This window comes from Lagenorhynchus albirostris, chromosome 15 (assembly GCF_949774975.1).
Source record: "Lagenorhynchus albirostris chromosome 15, mLagAlb1.1, whole genome shotgun sequence".
Classification (NCBI taxonomy): domain Eukaryota; kingdom Metazoa; phylum Chordata; class Mammalia; order Artiodactyla; family Delphinidae; genus Lagenorhynchus; species Lagenorhynchus albirostris.
In genome coordinates this window covers 40,382,784-40,405,342 of record NC_083109.1, presented here as the reverse complement: position 1 = coordinate 40,405,342, position 22,559 = coordinate 40,382,784, and the positions used below count along the sequence as shown (strand labels likewise).

The 22,559-nt window shown below is 35.2% G+C and overlaps 1 protein-coding gene across 5 annotated transcripts in view; it reads left to right on the top strand.

Annotated features, from left to right (window-relative positions):
• TASP1 (taspase 1) overlaps positions 1 to 22,559 on the top strand; it is a 275,170-nt gene that overhangs the window by 52,476 nt on the left and 200,135 nt on the right. For all 5 annotated transcript variants that reach the window (XR_009535136.1, XM_060122574.1, XM_060122576.1 and 2 more), the window contains exons 7-8: positions 8,120 to 8,199; positions 21,360 to 21,466. Coding sequence is in view for 4 of the 5 variants with exons in the window: in XM_060122574.1 (XP_059978557.1) it covers positions 8,120 to 8,199; positions 21,360 to 21,466 (187 nt within the window). In the remaining variant the exon portion in view is untranslated. The remainder of the gene's footprint in view (positions 1 to 8,119; positions 8,200 to 21,359; positions 21,467 to 22,559) is intronic.

The window sequence follows — 22,559 nt, the reverse complement described above, 5'->3', positions numbered from 1 at the left end:
GCTTCACAGATGCTGCATTTTTTACAAATTGAAGGTTTGTGGCAGTTGTACTTCAAGCAAGCCTATTGGTGCCATTTTTCCAATGGCATTTGCTCATTTCATGTCTCTGTGTCACATTTTGGTAATTCTCACAATATTTCAAACTTTCTCATTATTATTATGGTTGTTATGGTGTTCTGTGATCAGTGATCTTTAATGTTATTTACTACTATGACTTGTTGAAGGCTCAGATGATGGTTTGCATTTTTTAGCATTAAACTGTTTTTTAATTAAGGTATGTACAGTGTTATTTTAAGCATAGTGCTATTGCACACTTAATAAAATACAGCATAGTATAAACATAATTTTTATATAAACTGGGAAACCAGAAAATTTGTGTGACTTGCTTTATTGCAATATTCACTTTATTGTGGTGGTCTGGAACTGAACGTGCAATATCTCTGAGGTATGCTGGCACTCTGATTTTCTAAGTCTACATAAACATGTACATAGATGTACAAAAGAGTTCTGGAAAGAAGGTTACCAGACTCACCATAATTACCTCTCGGAAGGGAGAAAGGAGGGAACAAGATGAGGCAATTGTCAAAGGGGGTATGTGCAATATTTTTATATTTTACAAAGATAAAATATATGTGAAAAAGTGATGGCCATCTCTGTATTAAAATTATATCATAAAATGATCCTACAGTTGTCTGGAACTAGTGATCTAATTTTCTCACGTACATAGTTCTTCAGCTTTATTTTTTGTTTTCAAAATTGCTTGGACCATTTTAGGCATTTTGCATTTTCATGTGAATTTTAGAATTAGTCTGTCAATTTCTGTGAATAACCTGCTGGAATTTTGATTAGATTTGTAACTTATCCATTTTTTAAGGTCTTCTTTAACCTCTCTGAACAGTGTTTTATAATTTTCAGTGTACAGATTTTGCACAGTTTTTATCAAATTTATACTTAAGTGTTTCTTTTTGATGTGATAAATTGCATATTTTAAAAAGGCAAATACCAGTTGTTCCTTGCCAATATAGAAATATGATTAACTTTATTATATTGATATTCTAGCTTAGGAATTTGCTAAATTCATTTGTTCTCATACTGTTTTTACAGATTCCATAAGATTTTCTACATAGATAGTTCTGTCTTCTGGGAATAAAGATAGTTCTTTAAGTAATAAAGATACTTCTTTCTAATGTGAACTCCTTTAGTTAATTTCTTTTTCTTTATTACACTGGCTAGCACCTCCTATGCAATGTGAAATCAAAGTGTGAGAGTAGACATCCTTGCCTTGTTTTGTAGCCTTAGGGAGGAAGCATTTGTTCTTTTACCATTATATATGATGGCTGCTATAGGTTTATCATAGATGCTCTTTATCGTGTTGAGAAAGTTCCCTTCTTTTCCTAGTATGCTGAGAGTTTTTAATAGGAATGGGGATTGTACTTTTTCAAATGCTTTTCTGCATCTGTTGCAATGATCTTATAATTTTCCTTATTTTGTCAGTTAATATAGTGATTGGTTGATTTTCGATTGTTAAAGCAACAGTTGTATTCCCAGGATAAACTCCACTTGGTTATAATGTATTATCCTTTTTATATGTTATTGGATCCAATTTGCTAACATTTTGTAAAGAATTTTTGCATCTATGTTTATGAGAGACATTGGTCTGTAGCTTTCTTGTAATGTCTTTGGTGTGGGTTCATTTTGCTTCTTGAATATGTAGGGATATATAGTTCATCAAATTTGGAAAATTTTTGGCTATTACTTCTTCAGATATTTTTTTCTGATCCCCCCTTCTCTTCTATCTTCCAGAATTCCAATTACACATATTTGACCTCTTGTAGTGGTCCTACAGATCACTGATAATTTGTTTACTTTTTCCATTCATTTTTCTCTTTGTTTCATTTTGAATAATTTCCATTGCTGTTTTCAAGTTCACTAATTATTTTTTGGCAATATCTAATCACCTGTTAATCCCATCCAGTTTATTTTTCATTTCTGACATTGTAGTTTTTATCTCTAGAAGTTCAGTTTGCACCTTAAAAAAATGTCTTCTATGTATCTACTTAACATGTTTGATATTTCCTGTAGCTTCTTGAGTATATGAATACAATTATAGTAACTGTTTTAATATCTTTGTTTCCTAATTCTGTCATCTTTGTCATTTCTGGGTTGTTTTCAGTTGAATGATTTTTCTCATTATAGGTTACATTTTCCTGCTTCTTTGCATGTTTGGTAATTTTTTATTGGATTCCAGATATTGTGAGTTTTGCCTTATTTTGTGTTGGATATTTCTGTATTTTAATTCTAGGATGCGGTTAATTTATTTAGAGACAGTTTCATCCTTTCAGGTCTTGCTTTATACTTTGTTACATGCAACTAGAGAAGCATTTAGCCTTGAGCTAATTTTGCTTTGCTGTTGGGCAAAACCTTTCTGAGTACTATAACAGATGCAACTAGAATGCGGTTTTTTACTTTGGTGGGAACAGGAGCTGTTTCTGGCCCTGTGTGAACTTGGGGATTGCTTCCTCTAAAACTTTTCATGTTATTCTTTCCCAGGCTTTGGATGATTTCATCTTACACGTACACTGATCTGTACTCAGCTGAAGACTATAGGCGGACTCTGTAGATTTCTTGAGTCGTTTCTCTGCACAGCTGTCACCTCTCTGGTTCTCTGCCCTGTGAACTCGGCCACCTGGGCTTCTCTGGATGCCCAGCTCTCTGTCTTCAACTCAGAGAGGCTGCAGGGCTCTGCCTGAGTTCCTGTTCCTGTGCTGTGGCTGGAAAGTCTCCAGGCAGTAAGCTAGGGCAATCATAAGGTTTACCTTGTTTGTTTCCTCTTTTAAGGATCACTGTCCTATGCTACCTACTGTCTAATGCCTGAAAACTATCATTTTCTGTATTTTATCTGATTTTTCTTTTCCATTGGTTCAGGCAAGAGTGTAAATGTATTCCCTGTTACTCCATCTTGTCCAGAAGCATAAATCTCTCACATACCTGCAAGTTCACAGTATACCTGCAGTAGTTTAAAAAAAACCCAATTCCCTGAGTATCCTAAATAAATAAAACAAATTTATCATGTTTTTACTTTAAGCTTGTTTACACACAACCCTAATAAGTCTAGATATCTAATTTCTATAATGATAATAGCTAAAATTTATTGCCTTTGTACACTGTGAGAAGCATTGTTTTATGTGGTTTGTGTGTATTATCTCATAAAATCATTATATGATTTATGAGGGTAACATACATTTTGCCAACAAAGAAACTGAGTACCATACTTGACACTGTTATGCTATTAAAAATTTATGGAGTCTGTCCTTATCACATTAGAAGCAGCAGATTAGAACCCATAGAGTAGAATCCTTTTATAATAGTAAGAAGTAATGTTTACGCCCATTTAGTTATTCATTCACTTACCCATTCCTTCATTCAGCAAATATTTTTTGTTTACTTCCTGTATGCCAGGCATACAGGTAGAAAAACTATCAAAAGCAGATGGAGGACTTAGAAACTGGTCTTCTGGTGTCATCTGTTGAAGAGGCAGGTGACTCTATGGGGGCAGCAAGTCATTGGGTGTTTTCTAAGAAGTCTTTAAATAAAAAGTTCATCTGTCTATATATCTCATTGAGGAAGACAGGGAGTGTATTTGTTTCAGCTGTATCTAAATTCTGTTAGAATTTTATAAACTCTTACTGCTTTGTTACAAAAACCCTCAGCAAAACTTTAGGCAGAATGGTATTTCTATTAGCTGATAATTTTTTATGTTTTAATTTTCTGGTTATTGCCACCATGATATGATATATTATTTAAGTATTGGTGTTTGGTCAGATTAGTAGAATATATTTAGCATATATATGATATCCTCATAAATTTGGTGGGCCTACTATCATAAACTGTGTCGTATTTTCCTACGTTTATTTTATTTGTAGAAGTAAATAAATTTTATTTATTTTTACTCTTTTCTCCTTCATTTTGATAGGGTACAACTTTGATAGGCATAACCATCCAAAACAGGGGTTGTCAAACTATGGTGTGTGGGCCAAATCTGGACTACTGCCTGTTTTTTGTAAATAAAGTTTTATTGGAACACAGCCATACCCATTTGTGTACATATTGTCTATGGCTGCTTGTGCTCTGCAGAGGCCAAACTGAGTTGTTGCAGCAGAGACATCTGGTCAGAAAGCCCAAACTGTTTACTATCGGGCCCTCTACAGAAAAAAAATTGCTGACTGCTACCCTAATATGTTATAGAATAAGTTATAATTTTTGGAAATTATGTTTCTTTTGGTGAAAAAGGGAAAGCTAGAAAACCATCATTGCTCATTAGACCCTCAGATTTTTTGAGATGCAAATTTAATTTTTGGTACATTGTTTATTTAAAAATACTATTTAACCTATTGTATTTCATAAATTCATTGATTTTAGTACCTTTGTTGTATGAATGTGAAAAGAAAATTTAAAAACCTATAGACTAAAAGAAACATAAGAGAGCTATCAACTAATCAGGAGGTATGGATGGGTTAGTTGGGTTCCCCTTCAAATAAAATAGTTTAAAAGGCAAAAATAACAATAATAGCAAAAATTTTATGAGAGAATCAGGGAAATGTGAACATCGATTGGATAAACTATTTTGATTCTAAGGATTTATTGTTAATTTTTTTAGGTGTCAATTGGTTATGTTGTGGTTATGTTTTTTAAAAAAGTTATTTTTTGAGATGCATGCTAAAATATTTATATTTGAAGTTATATGATATCTGAGATTTGCTTCAGAATAATCTGGGTGGGAATATAAATGAATGAGATTAGCAATGTATTAACAATTGAAGAAAATGGGTGATGATCCTTTGGGTTCATTATACTATTCTCTGTAATGTATATGTTTGAAAATTTTTGTAATAAAAATTTTAAGAAGAGTTAAATCCTTATTATTTAATTTGGTCATTATGTGTTATTTCCACATACAGCAGGTTCTCCCTTATTTGCACTTTATGTGTTTGTAAGCTTTAAATAATCAGTAGCCCCCAAATTGGTGGTCTTTCTTCAGTTCTGTGCATTTATGATAAAGAAGTAATAGGTAAAATATATAGAAATCCATTTTTAAGTCCAAAGAAGCAGCTGTCATTTTCTCCTGTATCTTTCTCATCCAGCATAATGCATTTTAAGCAGTTTTGAGAGCTTTCTGAATCACTAAATTGCACATTTTTAGACTGACTACATAGTGTCATGGTTTTTGAAAATTTCCCATCCATGAAACTGTTAATTGACCTCACTGTGTTTTCGGGTGTTTGGCTATGCTGGCACTTCAATAGCTCAGCTTGTTGAAGGTTTTAATAATCCCACTCAGTGCTGGTCTCGGTAGTGTTGCTTTTGTTTCTTAACACTTTAGACTTGCTTTAGTGTAAATTAAGGAGAGCATAACACAAGGAAAATGCTGTCCTTTAGAGAATTTTGACACCCTAGTTTATTGTTGAATATCTTGCCAGTGTTTTTCTAATGCTTAGTGTGCTTCAGGCACTGTTCTAAATGCTTAGCATATATGGATATCAATGAAAAACAAAGATCCCTGTTGTTGTGAAGCTTGCAGTTTATTTGAGGGAGATGGATATGAACAACAGAGATAATATCATCAGTGATAAAGTTATGTGGTATGTGAGAAGGTAGAAAAACAGAAGAAATGTAAAACAGACAGAATGAGAGGAATTGGGAGTACTGGGTAGAGGAGCAGTGTGTTGGGTACAGTTTTAAATTGGCCTCATCAGGGAGATGTATTTAAACAGATGGGAAAATTTGCCATTTGGGAAATAAGGAAGATCCTGACAGGGAACAGTCAGGGTGAAGGCCCTGAGGCAGGAGTCCCCTTGGCATGTTTGTGTTTTGTAAGAGGCTGGAGCAGAGTAAGCAAGGGGGCAAGAGGAAGAAGAGATGAGGGGAGGAGGGAGCAGAGAAGACCAGATCACTTGGGAGCCTGGAGATCCTGGTGAAGGCTCCAGTTTTCATGCTAGAGTCCTCATGAGGGGTTTTGCAGGATTTTGAGAAGAGAAATGTCATTACCTGACTTGTGTTTTACAAGGATGTCACTGGCTGATGTGTTGAGATTAGACTGGGGCAGGGGACAGAGCAAGGTGTGAGCATGGAAGTGATGAGGCCATTTCAACACCGTAGGTAGTAGATGATGGCAGCTCAGACCAGGGCGGTGGCGAGAAGTGGTGAGATTCCGGATGTGTTAACAAGGTGGAGTCGATGGATTTTTCTAGTGAATTGAGGTGAAATTTCTGTGAAAGCTTTCTCCTTGGAGAGTCAGAAGAATATTTGAGAAAAATTTGAACTGGTGCTGCATTCAGTGTTCTGGGAAGAGATTTTTCATTCTTGATAGTATAGTTTTTAGCGAAAGCTCACGTAGCTTTTTAGCATTTTAAAATGATTTCAAAAGCAGTTATATGCCATTTTGTGTGATGTCAAACTACTGGACAAGTAATTTTTGGTAGTAAGGAAAGGTCAAGATCTCAAAATTCTTATCCGTAAGACGGCATCAAATATTCACCTTCCTGTGAATATTGTACAACGCCTAATGTATTTAAAACCTTGCATAGCAGACAACTGCAAACTAATTTTATTTAGAATCAAACCTATGAATGATTAAGAAATGAAAAATAAAACTAAGCTTATGTTATAAAATACTTTCAATTCCAGATGCTGGGATAGAACCCCAAATGACGAATGGGAGTGCTGAGAATACTAGATTCAGCTCCAAACTTCTGTCCTGATCATTTAATTTAATACTTCAGCATCTCTTTTACGTCTTCACGTGAAGAGAGTTTATTTCTTATATCAAAGTCTTTTTCTAGCAGAAGGAAGTGCTACAAATGCTGTCAGGACAGCTCAACTTGCATCCAAGTTCCTACCTCAGTTATTCTTCCATTTTCCTTTATGTGACAGCTTTTCTTTGCAGTTTCTTTGCAGTGGTCTTCATTTGATACAGGAATAGGAGGAACTTTTCTATTTTTGGAGTCCTTTAGATTTTTTTTTTAAAAATGGAAGTTTGAAGAGGTATTCTTGTTGGCTCTCTCCCTCTTCTCTCTTTTTTTAATGCTCCCTCCATTCTCACCTTCATATATACTGGAAAATAGTAGTAACTATTGGCTTAACCAATTTGTTTCTCATTGGAACCATTTGGATATGTTTCTGAGTATCAACTTAGACTTTCTTCTTCTAATCTATCATTGATCTTCTTATGAACAATCAAATCTAAAGACTTCAATATGTATTACTTTGAGTTTTTAGTGTTGGAATGATTAGAGGAACAGAAACAAAAACTAGGGAGCAGGAAACTAATGAGTAGGCACTAGTTCAAGGAATCCATTACTAGCTGGCTGAGAGCTTTAAGAAGTTGGCTGTGGAAGGAGATGAAGTGATTGATTATTATGGTAACTGCTTGCTATTACTGTGTTAGGGAATGGGGTGGTTAATTATCCTGCATGCTATTTGAAATCTTTGAAAGGAAGTCTTTTACAGTTAGCTAACAATATCCTTTTATTCACTTTGTTATGTTAAAACTTGCAGCTTGGGACTTAAAAAAATTACTTTTGGGACATACCACACTGCTTTATTTACCACAGTAAAAATGATTCTGACAGCCATATATATATTTTTATTGCATCGAGGCTTAGAAATGTAAGTGCATATCATTGTGTTTGGGCATCTCTGGATGTACCCCACTCATTTTGGGTAGATCCAGGTGTTATACTAGGCAAGAATACTAAATCTGAAGACATTCACTTAAGCTTTGACTCTTAATCTGATGAAATAGATCTTGTACATAAACTGAGAACCACAGTTGATCCAAGATAAATCTTAGTATTTTCCACTGGGAAATCAACTATTTTTACTTCTTATGTTGCATTTTGCCAATTTTTACTGGTTAGTTATTGCAAATGATATTGTACCATTTCCAGTTGTAAAATTTCTAACTTGGGGAAAAATTAAAAGAATTTTTTAGGCATGTAGCCATTTTGAGGTATTGCAAAATTTTTTCAGTTGCCTTACTATATTACTTATATTACTTTATTGAATATGTAGGAGAAGATGACACTATGAATTTTTAAAAGAGTAATTTTTCTGTTGTTAGCTTTTTAGTTGGAGAAGGAGCCTACAGATGGGCAGTAGATCATGGAATACCCTCTTGCCCTCCTAACATCATGACCACAAGTAAGTAAAACTTTTCAAAATTAAGCTGTATTAGCATATATACCTGAAAGTGTTACATTGCTTTTGATCCATATAGTACCTATATTTAAGGAATAAAGCTTGTATGTTGAAATATTTTAGTTAAAAGATAAATAGAAGGTTATTTGATTTTAAGCCACCTTTATATTCTTGAGGTCCCCCCACTCCTGCTTTCTCACGCTTTTAAAAAAATTTTTTGCTGCATTGGGCCTTCGTTGCTGTGCGTGGGCTTTCTCTAGTTGGGGCGAGTGGGGGCTACTCTTCATTGCGGTGCGCAGGCTTCTCATTGTGGTGTCTTCTCTTGTTGCGGAGCACGGGTTCTAGGTGCGCGGGCTTCAGTAGTTGCAGCACGCAGGCTCAGTAGTTGTGGCTCATAGTCTTAGTTGCTCCGGGGCATGTGGGATCTTCCCGGACCAGGGATCGAACGCATGTCCTCTGCATTGGCAGGCAGATTCTTAACCACTGCGCCGCCAGGGAAGTCCTTGCTCATGCTTTTATAGAAGTATTGTTAAAGGGTCCCTTTTAGGCTACTTAAAATAATTACTAACAATAAAACCATAATACCAGCCACTCAGAGAGAGAGAAGAAAACATAGGTCAACATTTACACAACCTTGAGCTGAGGAAGGCCTATCTAGGTACCAGGTGTATGAGAAGGAAGAACAAACGTGTGACTGCAGAAGAGTTAAGACTGAAAAAACATTTATCATAACTATGACAATGGGATACATATGCAAGTTTTGCCAGATTAAAAGTCACACGAATACATGTGATACCCCAATAGAAAAGGGTCAAAAGTCATAAATAGATAATATAACATAACTAATAGGGACATTCAAATTAAGGTGAATACATGTTAAATCTGTTCCTGCTCACTTGGTGAAAGAGTTAAAAAATATTGTATTACTGCTGGTAAGTGTGTGGTAAAATGAACATAATACATTGTAGGTACAAATGTAGATTGGCAGAAGTTTTGGAGGACAGCTAAGTAGTGTAGATCAAAAGCCTTAAACCCATTCTGCATCTTGGAACTTGTCATCAGAGATATAGACATAGATTTATGTAGAAGGGTACTCAGTGAGCATTATTAAGAATGTAAAAAAAAATTCTATTATATATAAAATAAACTACAAGGATATATTGTATAACACAGGGAATATAGCCAATTTTTATAGTAACTATAAATGGAGTATAACCTTTAAAAAATTGTGAAATCACTGTATTGTATACCTGTGACTTATATAATATTATACATCAACTACTTCAATAAAAAAAGGAAGAAAAGAAAAACATAAAGAAAGATTATTAAAAAATTTGAAAAAGACTTATGTCCAACACAGAGGAACATGAGTAAACTATCACATAGTCTTATAATGAAATGTTATGAAGTAACTGGAAATTGTTATAAAGACTGATAATGATTAAATCTAATAATGACTTAAAAAAGTGAAAAATGAGGTTATAAATATGTATATATGTGTGTTTTATATGTCTGTCTTAAAAAAGAAATCATGGCTACATGTTTATGCATAAAACAAATAGTAAAAACATATACTACTTGTTTTTTAAATTTTTATCAAGTAATCTATGAATGAAATTTAAATAATCAAATGAAAAAGTGAGGAATCATTAGCTCCAAGGAAACCAAGTTGTATAAAAAAGAGATGACTATTTATCATAGCAAGTGTCTAATAAGGACCAGCTCTTAGTAACATTATATTCAGAATGAACTGCATACTGCTGCAAGTTGTAATATTGAGAGGCTGGAGGGAGGAGAAATGTGTGTGTGCAGGGAGGCCGGGAGTGTGAGAGTCCTGGATCCTCACACTCGCCACCACTAATGCTGCCTTAGAGTCTGCCCAGTGGAACTTGCTGTGGAGCTCTTATATCAGGCACACAAATCAGCTCATCTGCCAATTCCATCTTGTTTTTCCTTGGAGGCAGGCCACCTGGCAACCTGGGTCTAGAGTGGGCGCTCAGTAGGCCTGCTGTGCAGCTGTCATCTGGTCTTCACCTCCCCATCACTTTGGAATTCCCTTTTCCTCTCTCCAGTATCAAATTGTCTGTTTCCGAATGTCTTTTTTTTTCTTTCTTGTTTTACTCCCTCATTTCATATATGGAAGGTGGGAAATCACTTTCGCTTAGGTTTCTGAAGAAATTGCTCTGTCTTCTAATTTCCAGTCTTGCTATTATGCAGTCTGCTGGCACTTTGATTCCCAGTTTTTTGTGGTATCTTTTGCCTCTTTGGAAGGAAGTTCTTATTTCAGTGGTCTTATTACCTCAATGATATCTTGGGATGGGTCTTTTTTTACTTATTGTACTGGGTACTCTTTTGGACTCTCCATCTGGAAATCGATGTGCTTTGGGGAAATTAAAAAAAATTTGTGTAATAATCTCTCCCCCTATCTCTCCTTTGTTATATTTTTCTAATTTCTTTCAATTAGATGTTGGATCTTGTACTCTAATCCCATGTATCGTTTTCAAAAGTGACTTTTTCTCCTTTTAAAAATCTCTGTCTTTTGTCCTGCTTTCTGGGAAGTTTCTTCAATTTTATCTTCCAAATCTACTTCTAATGAATTTATAATTTTGGTTTTCATATTTTTAATTTCTAGAGATTCATCTATGATTAATACTTTTAAAACATGGGGTTTTGTTTCATGAACTCAGTATTTTTACTCTCTCTCTTAGGATATTATGGTTTAAAACTTGTTCTTATCCACTGTTTCTGCTTCCTCTGTCTTTGTGTTTGTTTCAGACCCTAATACATGTTAGCTAATTTCCTCAACTATCTAGTGACCCTCTGCAGTTTTCATATTCATGAGTGAGTTACCTAAAGACCTGTTGGCAGCTTTGTGTGTGAGGGCAGGTCTGTTTGACCTCAAGAGGGGAGGCATTGATCATTTTTCTACACATTTTCTTTTGGATTAGACAGAGAAATCTTCCCAGCTCTGGCAAGGCAATAGCCAGTATTCTGGTACAGAACAAGGGAAGGGGCTGGAGGTGTCACAGTGCCCTTATCAGACTTTTACATCAAACTCGGTTTTAGGTAGAGCCCCGTACCTGCTCCCAGATGTGCTTGGTGTCTGCTAATTTGGTGCCGATCTAGTTCAGCCTCTCCACGTTTTCTGCAAGCACAAGGAGGGGATTTGGGCATCTACATGTTCCTTATTGAATTTTCTGCCCATTCTCCTGTTTTTAGTCTCAACCTGGCTTTCAGAGACACCAGGTGCTTTCTACTTTGAGCTCTCTTGATGTTTCTTTGGCAGGAATTAGTTTACTTTGGCCGAGATTAGTTTGCTTTGTGATGTCTTGGCTAGTGGGCATTGGGGTTCATCTTCCTCTGCTCAATTAGTTACTGTTTGTCCACTTGCTTTCTATGTTCTAAAACTGTTGGTATCTCCCTTCTCATTATAATCACCCCTTGTGTATGTCAGTCTTTTCCCCCACTTAAATTTCTTTTTGGTAAAGTTTTAGTAGGGCATGGAGATGAATTCATACATTCAGTCTGCCATTTTTACTTTAGAACATTTATATAAAAATGTGTTAGAAAATAGTACTAGATTTTTTTTCAGGTTGGCAAAATTATTTTTGACTATTTTTTATACTTGTAATAAGAAAAATATATTGTGCCATAGATTTTTTTTATGACTTATATAACCAATCAACAAGAAATGTTCTGTGAATAAAGTGTTTGAAAGTTAAGTGATATATTCTTTTTTTTCCAAAAAAGAATGGTTCTGAGCTATGGGGAATTTAAAAGGAGAAATTATAACTATTATTTAGATTAAAAAAATTTAAATACCATCTTATACTCAGCCATTTGTTTAATCCTCAGTAGAAATAAAATGGTATGTTGGTGCTGGTTAATGATAATGTTTTATACTTGATTACCTTTTGGGGGGCATAATTTGTAGGTTTTTATTCCCCTTCAGCTTTTAGAATGTCTTTCTAAGGTTTATTCTAAGTTTATTACACATTTCACATGTACTTACATATTTCATTCCTATATGTAGATTTGAATTTCTTTCTGGCATCTTTTCCTTCAGCCTGGAATGCTACATATTTTCTGGTAATGTGGTAGATGTAGTGGTGAAAACTTTTCTCAGCTTTCATTATCTGAAAAACATCCTTATTTTGCTTTTACTTTGAAAAGACATTTTTGTTGGATATAGACTTCTAGGTTGGCAGGTTTTTTCCTTTTAGCACTTTTTTTCTTTTTTTTTTACTGTGGTAAAATATTCATAACATAAAATTTACCGTTTTAACAATTTTTTTTTTTTTTTTTGCGGTACGCGGGCCTCTCACTGTTGTGGCCTCTCCCGTTGCGGAGCACAGGCTCCGGACGTGCAGTCTCAGCAATGGCTCACGGGCCCAGCCGCTCCGCGGCATGTGGGATCTTCCCGGACCGGGGCATGAACCTGTGTCCCCTGCATCGGCAGGCGGACTCTCAACCACTGCCCCACCAGGGAAGCCCCCATTTAAACAATTTTTAAGTGTATAATTCAGTGGTACTAAATACATTCATAGTGTTGATTAACCATCGCCACCATCCATTTCTATTTTTTCCTCAGCCCGAACAAACTCTGTACCCATTAAACAGTGATTACCCATCCCCCTCTTCCTGTCCCTGGTAACCTTTATTCTGCTTTCTTTGTCTATGAATTTGCCTGTTCTGGGTCCCTCCTCTAAGTGGAATCACGTAATATTTGTCATTTGTATTATTTCACTTAGCATGTTTTCATCTATGTTGTAGCATGTATCAGAATTTCCTTCTTATAGCTGAATAATATTCCATTGTATCCTTTTAGCACTTTTAAAGATGTTATTCCATTATATTTTGGATTCCATTGTTTCTGCTAGGAAGTTAGACATGATCATTATTGCTTCCTTGTGTGTAATGTGTCTTCTTTTTTCTCTGACTGTTTTAAAAAATTGTTCTATTTGTTTTCACCTAGGTATGGTTTCCTTTGTGCTAGTTTTATTGTGCGTGTTGAATCTGAGGGTTCAGTTTTTAATCAAATTAGGAAAACTATTGGACTCTCTGCTTCATGCTCTCCCTCATCTGTTTGTAGGACTTCAATTTCACTTATATTAAAACATTTGATACTGTCATGTGTTCCTGAGGCTCTGATTTTTTTCAGTCTTCGTTCTCGGTGCTTTCTGTATTAGTCAGGACTCTCCATAGAGACAGAACCAATAAGATACCTATCTATCTATCATCTGTCTATCTAAAGAGATATTATAAAGAATTGGCAATCATGGAGGCTGACAAGCAATTATGGAGGCTGACAAGTCCCAAGATATGCAGGGTCAGTCAGCAAGCTGGAGACCAGGAGAGCCAATGGGGTAGTTTCAATCCAAGTTCAAAGGCCTGAAAACTGGGAGGGTCAATTGTATAGTTCCAGTGTGAAGGCTGGCAGGCTTGAGACCCAGGAACAGCTAATGTTTCAGATCAAGTATGAAGGCAGGAAAAAGTTGATGTTCTAGTTGAAAGGCAGTCAGGCAAGAGGAATTTTCTCTTACTGTGGGAGAGTCTGCATATTTGTTGTATTAAGGCCTTGAGCTGATTGGATGAGGTCCATTTACAAAGGGAGGGCAATCTGCTTTACTCCGTCTATCAATTTAAATGTAAATCTCAACCTTATCAAACATACCCTCACAGACTTACCTAGAATAAAGCTTGACCAATATCTGGGCACTCTCTGGCCCAGACAAGTTGTCAAATAAAATTAACCATCACACTTCTATTTGTTTGATTTCTGTTGAATTGGTCTTTGAGTTTATTGATCTTTCCTCCTGCAGTATCTAATTTGATATTAATCTGATGTTATGATTTAAAAAATATAAAATATTATGTTTTCAGTTTTAAAGTTTCCATTAAAAAAACAGCCTTCATCTTTGTCTTGAAATTTCCCATGTCTTCACCCATTATATCCATTGTTGGCATATTTATCATTGTTATTTTGAAATCTTTGACTGCTAATTCTAAAATCTAGGTAATCTGTGGGTCAGTTTCTATTGATAGATTTTTTTTTTCTTGACCTTGGTCACACTTTCCTGTTTAGTTGCATGTCTCAATTTTTAAAAAAAAAAATTACACCTTGTGACTATGATTTGTTATCATACTTTGAATGATGTTGAGTTTGTTCTAACATGTAATTAAATTATTTGCAGTTCACCTTGATATTGTCACAGCCTGGTTTTTGGCTTTGTTAAAGTGAGTCTATTTCAGTTTTTTTCTTAATCCTAGAGTTGTCTCTTAGTACTAGTTTGTGGTCTTTATTCCTGAGATATGGCCTTTCTGGGGTTTCAGTGGAAAGTCTCAAACTTGAAATTTTGTCTCTTCTACAGTGGGTATTTACTAAAACATCTGTTCACTTTTCAGCTGTTATTTTCCTCCGTGGACTTTACGGAATCTTGCATCCTGTATGAACAGTCAAGGACTCATTCAGGATTTGAGGGGACTTTTACATAGATTTTTGGGCTTCTTTTTTTGTGGATTTCTCCTTTCCAGGATTCCTCCCTTACTTTCCAGTGGCTTCAGTAGCCCCAGACTCCTTCATCTCAGGCCAATAAGACTGTAGTTTTCTACCTGAGCTCTATTTTCTGTGTATCTCACAGAGTGGGGAGTGCCTCATGGTGAAAGCTGTTTGAATTTGGATCTCACCCAGTATGTTTCTTTTCTTTCAGTGGTTGAATCCTCTCCTATTTCTGCCAGCTTTTCGTCACTTGCCTTCAAATAGGCTTTTTTTTTTTTTTTTTTTTAGTTTAAAACTTCTGCCCAGAGTTTGTAATTATTATCGGTCTGTAGGTTAGTCTCATATAAGCTATTCTTTCATTACCAGGAGCTGGAACTGATGTTTTGTAAATGTGTACTATTAACAAATATAATAATAAAAATAATATAAATTAATAAATGTATCTAACCATTGTATTTATTACTTTTTAATTGTGTGGCAGAGGAATAAGTTATCTTCTTAAATATTGAAGCATTTTACATAAACCTGGTCTTCCTTTTTACTTCCATTCTCAATCCCAGACTCCTGCTCAGTCTGATAACCACAGTTACTTGTTTGATTTGCTTCTCTCTGTTCCAACAGAAATGTTGGAATATATAGTATTCCAACGTATATAGTTAGAAAAGAATATATAGTATTCTGTTTTAAGTAGATAAATGGTATCATACTGTAGTATCTTTAGTAAGTTTGTAGATAAGTAGTATTATAACATGGCTTTTTAAAATATTTTTTGTAATGCAGCAAGATGTATTTTGAAATCTGTCCATGTTGATATATATAGATGAATTAATTTTTAAACTGTTGAATAGCATTTTACCATATTTATTTAGCTGTTTCTTTATTGATAGGCATTCAGGTTGATTCTAGATTTTGCCATTAACATTGATAATTCCATGAATATTCTTGTACACATCACTTAATATATACGTGTTCTATTGGGGTAGATAGTTGGAAGTAGAATTGCTGACTCATAGAGGATGTGCATTTACTGTTTTGCTGGCTATTGCCAGATTCCTAAGAGGTTTGCTGTCTACCTTTGAGAAGTCTGTCTTTGTATAGTTGGTACCATTGATGAACACATAGTAGCTCAGAGCACAGACTTTAGAGGCCTTTATGTGACCAGGGGCAAGTTACCTCCAAGACACTTTTCTCATGGAGACGTTGTGATTCCTTGAGGTAATGTATCAAGAATTCTTACTCCAATTTTGGGGGCATAGAAACACTCAGATGTTGACTATTAATATCATTCTCACTGTCATTAATATGTTGGATGTGAAAATGATCTTGGTGATGTGATTTCATCAGAATTTAATAGGCTTAGCTCTTTAGCACTGACTAATAAGATGATTTTAGTGATTGATCGTATCTGGAGTTAGGTGTAACCAGTAGAGCAGTGGTTTTCTACTTTGGCTGCACATCAGAGTCACTGGGGAGCTTTGAAAAATTCAGAAGCCCTGGCTGCACTCAAAATCAATGAAAACAGCAACTCTGTAAATGGGACCCAGGCATCTGTAGTTTTTAAAGTTTTGTAGGTAATTTCAATGCGCATTCAGTTTTCAGAATGTCTGAGATAGAATGTGTACATTCTTTTGAATTCTTCCAGAAAATTCATTAAAGTTGAAATTGAAAGTAATTTTGTTTTCCTTTGGTAAAGGACAACTTTAAATAGTTTGTGCTACAAAGTTGCTACCATCTATTCCTTAATTTTCAGCTGTTTTATGCTTTGACTGGACCTGGGATACATCTTTAAATTAAGTAAAGAGTAGATTAAGGATGTTATTCTATTCTTTCAATTTATGGGCATGATTCCACCACAAGGAATCCTATTTTCTTCTTTTCTGGTGGCTAGATTGTGTTCTTACAGTTTTGCTGCCTTTGTGTAAGGTACTTTGAAAGACAACATGATATTAAACATACTTTGTAATTGTAGAGTTTTATCATAACTGGTATATGATATATCAACACTTAATTTCATATGGCTAGTTAATATGGCCAGTTATGCTGTTTCAAATTTTTTATTTTGAAGTACTTATAAATTCACATGCAATCCTAAGAAATACAACAGAGAGATTCCATGTACCCTTTTCCCAGTTTCCACCAATGGGAACATCTTGCCAAACTACAGTACAATATCACATTCAGGATAGTATTGACAGTCAAGATACACAACACTTTTATCACCACAGGGATATCTCATGTTGCCCTTTTATAGTCTCACCTACTCACCTCCAACCTTCACCCCTTCCTCGACACCTGGCAGTTACTAATCTATTCTCCGTTTGTATAATTTTGTCATTTCAAAAATGTTATATAAATGGTATCATATAGGATATGAGTTTTTGGGAACTGGCTTTTTTATCACGTAGTATAATTCTCTTGAGATTCATCCAGGTGGTTGTTCTTATCAATAGCTTGTACCATCTTATTGCTAAACAGTGGATGTACCACTGTTTGTTTAATCATTTATCCATTGAAAGGCATCTGGGTTATTTCCAGTTTGGGGCTATAATAAATAATGCTGCTATAAATAAATGTACATTTTAAAAAATTTCGGTAAAATACACAATGTAAAATTTACCATCTTAAACATTTTTAATGGTACATTTCAGTAGCTTTAAGTATATTTACATTGTATAACTATGACTACCATCCATCTGCAAAATCCTTTTCATCTTGAGAAACTGAAACTCTGTGCTCATTAAACACTAACTCCTTGTTTCCTTCCACCTGGCCCTTGGCAACCACCATTCGTAGTTCTGTCCCTATGAATTTGACTACTCTAGGTACCTCTTATAAGTGGAATCACACATTTTTTCTTTCTTTCCTGACAGGCCTATTTCACTTAGCATGATGTCCTCAAGGTTCAACCATGTTGTAGCATGCGTCAGAATTTCTTTTTAAGGCTGAATAATATTCCATTGTATGTATATATCACATTTTGTTTATCCATTTATACATTGAATGGTTTGAAGCAACTTGAGTTGTTTCCAACTTTTGGTTATTACACATAATGCTGCTATGAACACAGGTGTACAAATATCTGTTTCAATTCTTTTGGGTACCCAGAAGTGAAATTGCTGGATTATATGGTAATTCTGTTTTTAAGTTTTTGAAGAACCAGTGTACTCTTTTTCATTGCAGCTACACCATTTTAAATTCCCAGTAATAGTGCACAAAGGTTCCAATTTCTCCACAACCTCATCAACACTTGTTATTTTGTTTTTTGTTTTTTGTTTGGTAATAGCCATCCTAATGGGTATGAGGTGGTATCTTGTGATTTCAGTTTTCATTTCCCTAATGATTATGCTGTCGAGTATCTTTTCATGTGCATTTTGGCCATTTGTATATCTCCTTAAATGTCTGTCTCCAAAAAGGGAGACAAGGACTAGCCTTTTAAAATCCCTGGAGGTCACTTCATCTGGAGGGAGAGGCACTGCAACAATGGCTGTCTGCCTCTGAGTCTGTACCTCTGTGACCAGAACCAGCAATCAGAGCACAGATTCTGGTATTTGGAGGAGAGGATCTTTATTGCCCACCCTGACTCTCACAAGCTATGTGCAAGCTGCTCTAGGAGCGTATGCCCAGCTGCCTGCCACAGGGTTGGGGATAGGGTGTCGGGAGGCTACTGTGCGAAGAGCTGAAGTTGACCCAAATTAACCACAGTTTACAATGAAGCTTTCCCCTGGAAACCTTCCTCTTTAATAGACTCCAGAGTTGTATAATACTTAACATTAGACAGATTCTATCAGGCCAGTTGTTGTCTAGGTGGGGAGACAGATTCCTGGTGCTTCTTACTCTCCCATCTTCCCTCTAGCTCCAGCTTATTAATTTTATATCAGACTATTCTGATTCAAGGTTATTAATCCTATCTATAACTATTTGCATATACTTTAAAATTTAAAAACAAGCCATTTATCATTTACCTTTGCATATGATGTCTTTTGCCTTGTAGACATTTTAAATTTTACATGGTTTTATCAATGAACCATCCTTTTGATGGATTCTGGCTTTGATAACATTCAATGTAAAATATTCTACTTTAATGTTAAAACGAGTAAAAATAAAAAATAAAATCTCTCTCAGAAAAGACTGATATAAAAAGACTGGTATTTATGCCTACTGTGTGATGGCTTAATCTTTTTGGACTTCTTTTTTTAGATTTTATATGTTTAAATCATTAATACTTATAAGGTTTCAGATTTGTGTGTAGTGTGGGGTAGGAATTTAATTTGTGTTTTTTTCCCCAAATAGGTAATGTATTGTGCCAAGAAAGTTTCCTGAATAACATATAGATTTCCCAGTGGTATGAAAAAGCAGTGTTATTCTCAAATTCTATTAGGATATACATGAGTTTGTTTCTAAACTTGTTGGTCAGTTCCATTACTTTTTTTTGTGCATTACTACACTATTGTTCTTAGACTTTGTCTTGAGGGCAACTCTGGTTCCTTTTCCACTTAATTTTCCTAACATATTTGTTTTTCCTTATTTAAAATTTTCTTGATTAATCTTAAAGGTAATACGTTAGAGTATCTTTGTTATTTTCCCACTGTTATTTTGATTAATTTACATCAATGTGGGGGAAATAAATATGCACTTAAAAACACTGTGACACTTTATTGTTTTACTGCAATTTTCATTTAGATTTGCCTGCACATATATTCTTTTCTTTGCACTTAATTCCCCACTCTTCTCCCTACCTGTTTTTTTTTTTTGTCTTTGAGCTTTCACTTTGTATTATTTTGCCTGTTACGGAAGAACACCCTTTAATGTTTTTCATTAGTACAGGTCTTGCTGGTGATGAATTTGCTCATTCTTGTTCACCTGAAACTATTTTTATTTCACCTTCGTTTTTGAAGGTTAATTTTACTGGATATAGTGTTCTGGGTGAGCAGATATTTCCTTTCAGTGCATTGAAGATAACCACCTTGTCTAAATGCACTTGGTATTGGGGTAGAGGGTAGGGGTAGACTTGCTTGTTTCTAGCTCAGCCTTCCTGTGGGGATGTTGGCCCCTTCAATCCCTAGCTTGCTGTGGGAAGTGTCTCCTATGAAACTCCCACCTCTAATGGGCTCTGGGTTTGACTTATGCCTCTCCTTGATGCCACGGAATCAAATTCAAGTGTGCAAGTGTTGGCAGATGCTCACAGTGCAATAATAATAGCTTTAGTCTTCAGTTTACCCCCAGAAAAGCTGGATACTTTTTATAAGGTTTTTAATGCTTTTAAGGTGGTGTTTTTCATATTTTATCTCACATTTTTGATAATATTTGGTGGGAGAATTGCTCTTAAGAATTTAGTCTGCCATTATCAGAAAACTTTGGTAATCTTTTCAGTGTTATATTCCAGTTTGTAATTTCTCTTGTCAGCTGAATCTAATTGTTTAAATCTGTATATCAAGTCTTAAAATTCCAGTTATTGTATTATTTATTTTTAGAGGTTCTATTTGGTTCTTCTTCAAGTCTGCCTGGGAATTTTATCATCTTTTCTTCCTTAGTTATATTTTCAATATCTTTTTTTTATGTCTGTGAGCATAAACATGTTTTATATTCTATATATGATTACACTAGTATCTGAGGTCTTTGCCAGTTGGATTATACTTTCTGATGTTTGGCTGACTTTTGTTTTTTCATTCTTGGTGATTTATTTCTCATTCGTTTTATGAACTGTTTTTTTAACTATGGGCTCATATTAATTGGAACATGGGAATTCTTTGAGGTCTGGGTGAGCTAAGGTGGGTTTTTCCAGGGAGTATTTGCATTTGCGTTTAATGGGTTTTTGAAGCATTACCTCACCGAGATCATTTTTGGTTTTTTGTGTTTTTCAGGCCACATAGGTAATACGAATTCTCCTAATTCTGCCTGAACTTTAAATTTTTTTTTATACTTTAATGTTATATAGATATGTATTTTGTTCTTATAATTTTAATTGTTCTTCAAGAGCAGCGCCCCGCCCTCACCCCATCTTGTGCACGCATGCGCACACACATGCACATACACACACCCACACCCACACATGCGTGTACACACACCCACACATGCGTGTACACCCCCACCCCCCCCACCCACACCCACACCCCCCCAACACCCACACCCACACACACCCACAAAACAGAACTCCCCTTCCCAAACCAGCCAAGTGTAACAGGACTTTTCTTGTCTTACGTTTATAGCCAAGGCTGTGACTTACAAGTTTCCTGATTCTTTGCATATTGCGGCATTTTCTAGTTTTCCCTTTCATTGGGCGTATCACCCTTTGGGGTTCCCCCTTTTTATGTGGATGATCTCCAATATGTTTTCTCCTGCTGCATTGTCCCAAGTCTCAGCTCTTGTCTCTTATGCACAGAGACCTTCAAAACCAGAGCGGGCCATGGCATGCATTAGCAGACACTCCTGGAGAGCATCTACCTTCAGAACTCACTTGTCTCTCTGGATTTGACCTTTTTCTTAATTTTTTTACTTTAGGTTATTTTTCTTATTCCCTCCCACCTCAGTGTACACTGAAAAGACTTTATAAAACCCTTTATCCAACATTCTTAATGATTTTGTCCTGAGGAGGCTCTTCAGGATCTCTCATCTGCCCCATTGCCCTAATATTTTTCAAATGTTATTTTTAATGTTTCTTTTATAGGATTCAGTTTAGCTGCATTTAAAAGAAACAAGAGGAAACTAGAGCTGGCAGAAAGGGTGGAAACAGATTTCATTCAACTAAAGAAAAGAAGACAATCAAGTGAAAAGGTCAGGAGGTGTTTGAAATATTAATAATGAATGTATCATAATGATATACTTAGTCTGCATTTAGATATATAAGCCTCAGAATAGTACAACCCAGTAGAAATATAATGCATGCCACATATGTACTTTTTAAGTTTTCCAGTAGCTGCATTTAAAAAAATTAAAAGAAACAGGTGAAGTTAATTTTAAGACTTATTTAAAACAGTGAATCTAAAATATCGCTTCAAAAATGTGATCAGTGAAAAAATATTACTAGTGATCTAGTCTATTTTCTTTTTTTTTTCGTATTAAGTCTTCAAAAAGCAGTGTGTATTTTACACTTACAGCACGTCTCAATTATAACATTAACTTTTCATTGGAAATATGGTCTGTATCTATATATCATAAAGTTAACAGTTGAAAAAGTAGGCTTACATAACAAGTTACATAACAAACATACTTAAGACTTCCCAGAAATTGAGTTGAAACTCTGTTTTAAAATTGAAGTTTATTAAAATGTAATAACATTAAAAATTTAGCTTCTCATTTGTCCTCACCACAGTTTAAGTGCTCAGTTAGCTCCATGTGGCTCCTGGCTGCTGTTTTGGTCCTTGCAACTCTGGATGAACATGGCTGTTTAGGGGATAGAGTGTTATAAGGAAATGCATATATTGGATTCATGTAGGTTTTTTTGTACATTCTAATTACATGTCTCTGTTTCTTGTTCTTATATTTTCTTTGTTTGCATTTCATGCATTTGTGTGCCCTCATGGCCTGCGTGTGGCATTTCTTAGGTGTTTTGGGGGATAGAAGAATTAAAAACCATAACATTCATGCTCAAACTATGGCTTAGAGGTCCGTTAGCACACAGTTCATGATGGAGTTCTCATGTCACATCGTCATTTGATATAACTTGGCATCTCGTTAATATTCTTCATTGATTAGTCCCATAATTGCTTATGTACTGGCTAATGCTTTCCGTCATAGCTATATATGGTTCATTCACATATGAATGCATACTAAATCTTCTCTCATGGTGATAGATATTTTTCCAGTATGTTGCCACATGGGACAGTTAATCAAACATTTTGGTCCAAACCTTTTTATTTTTCTGCCA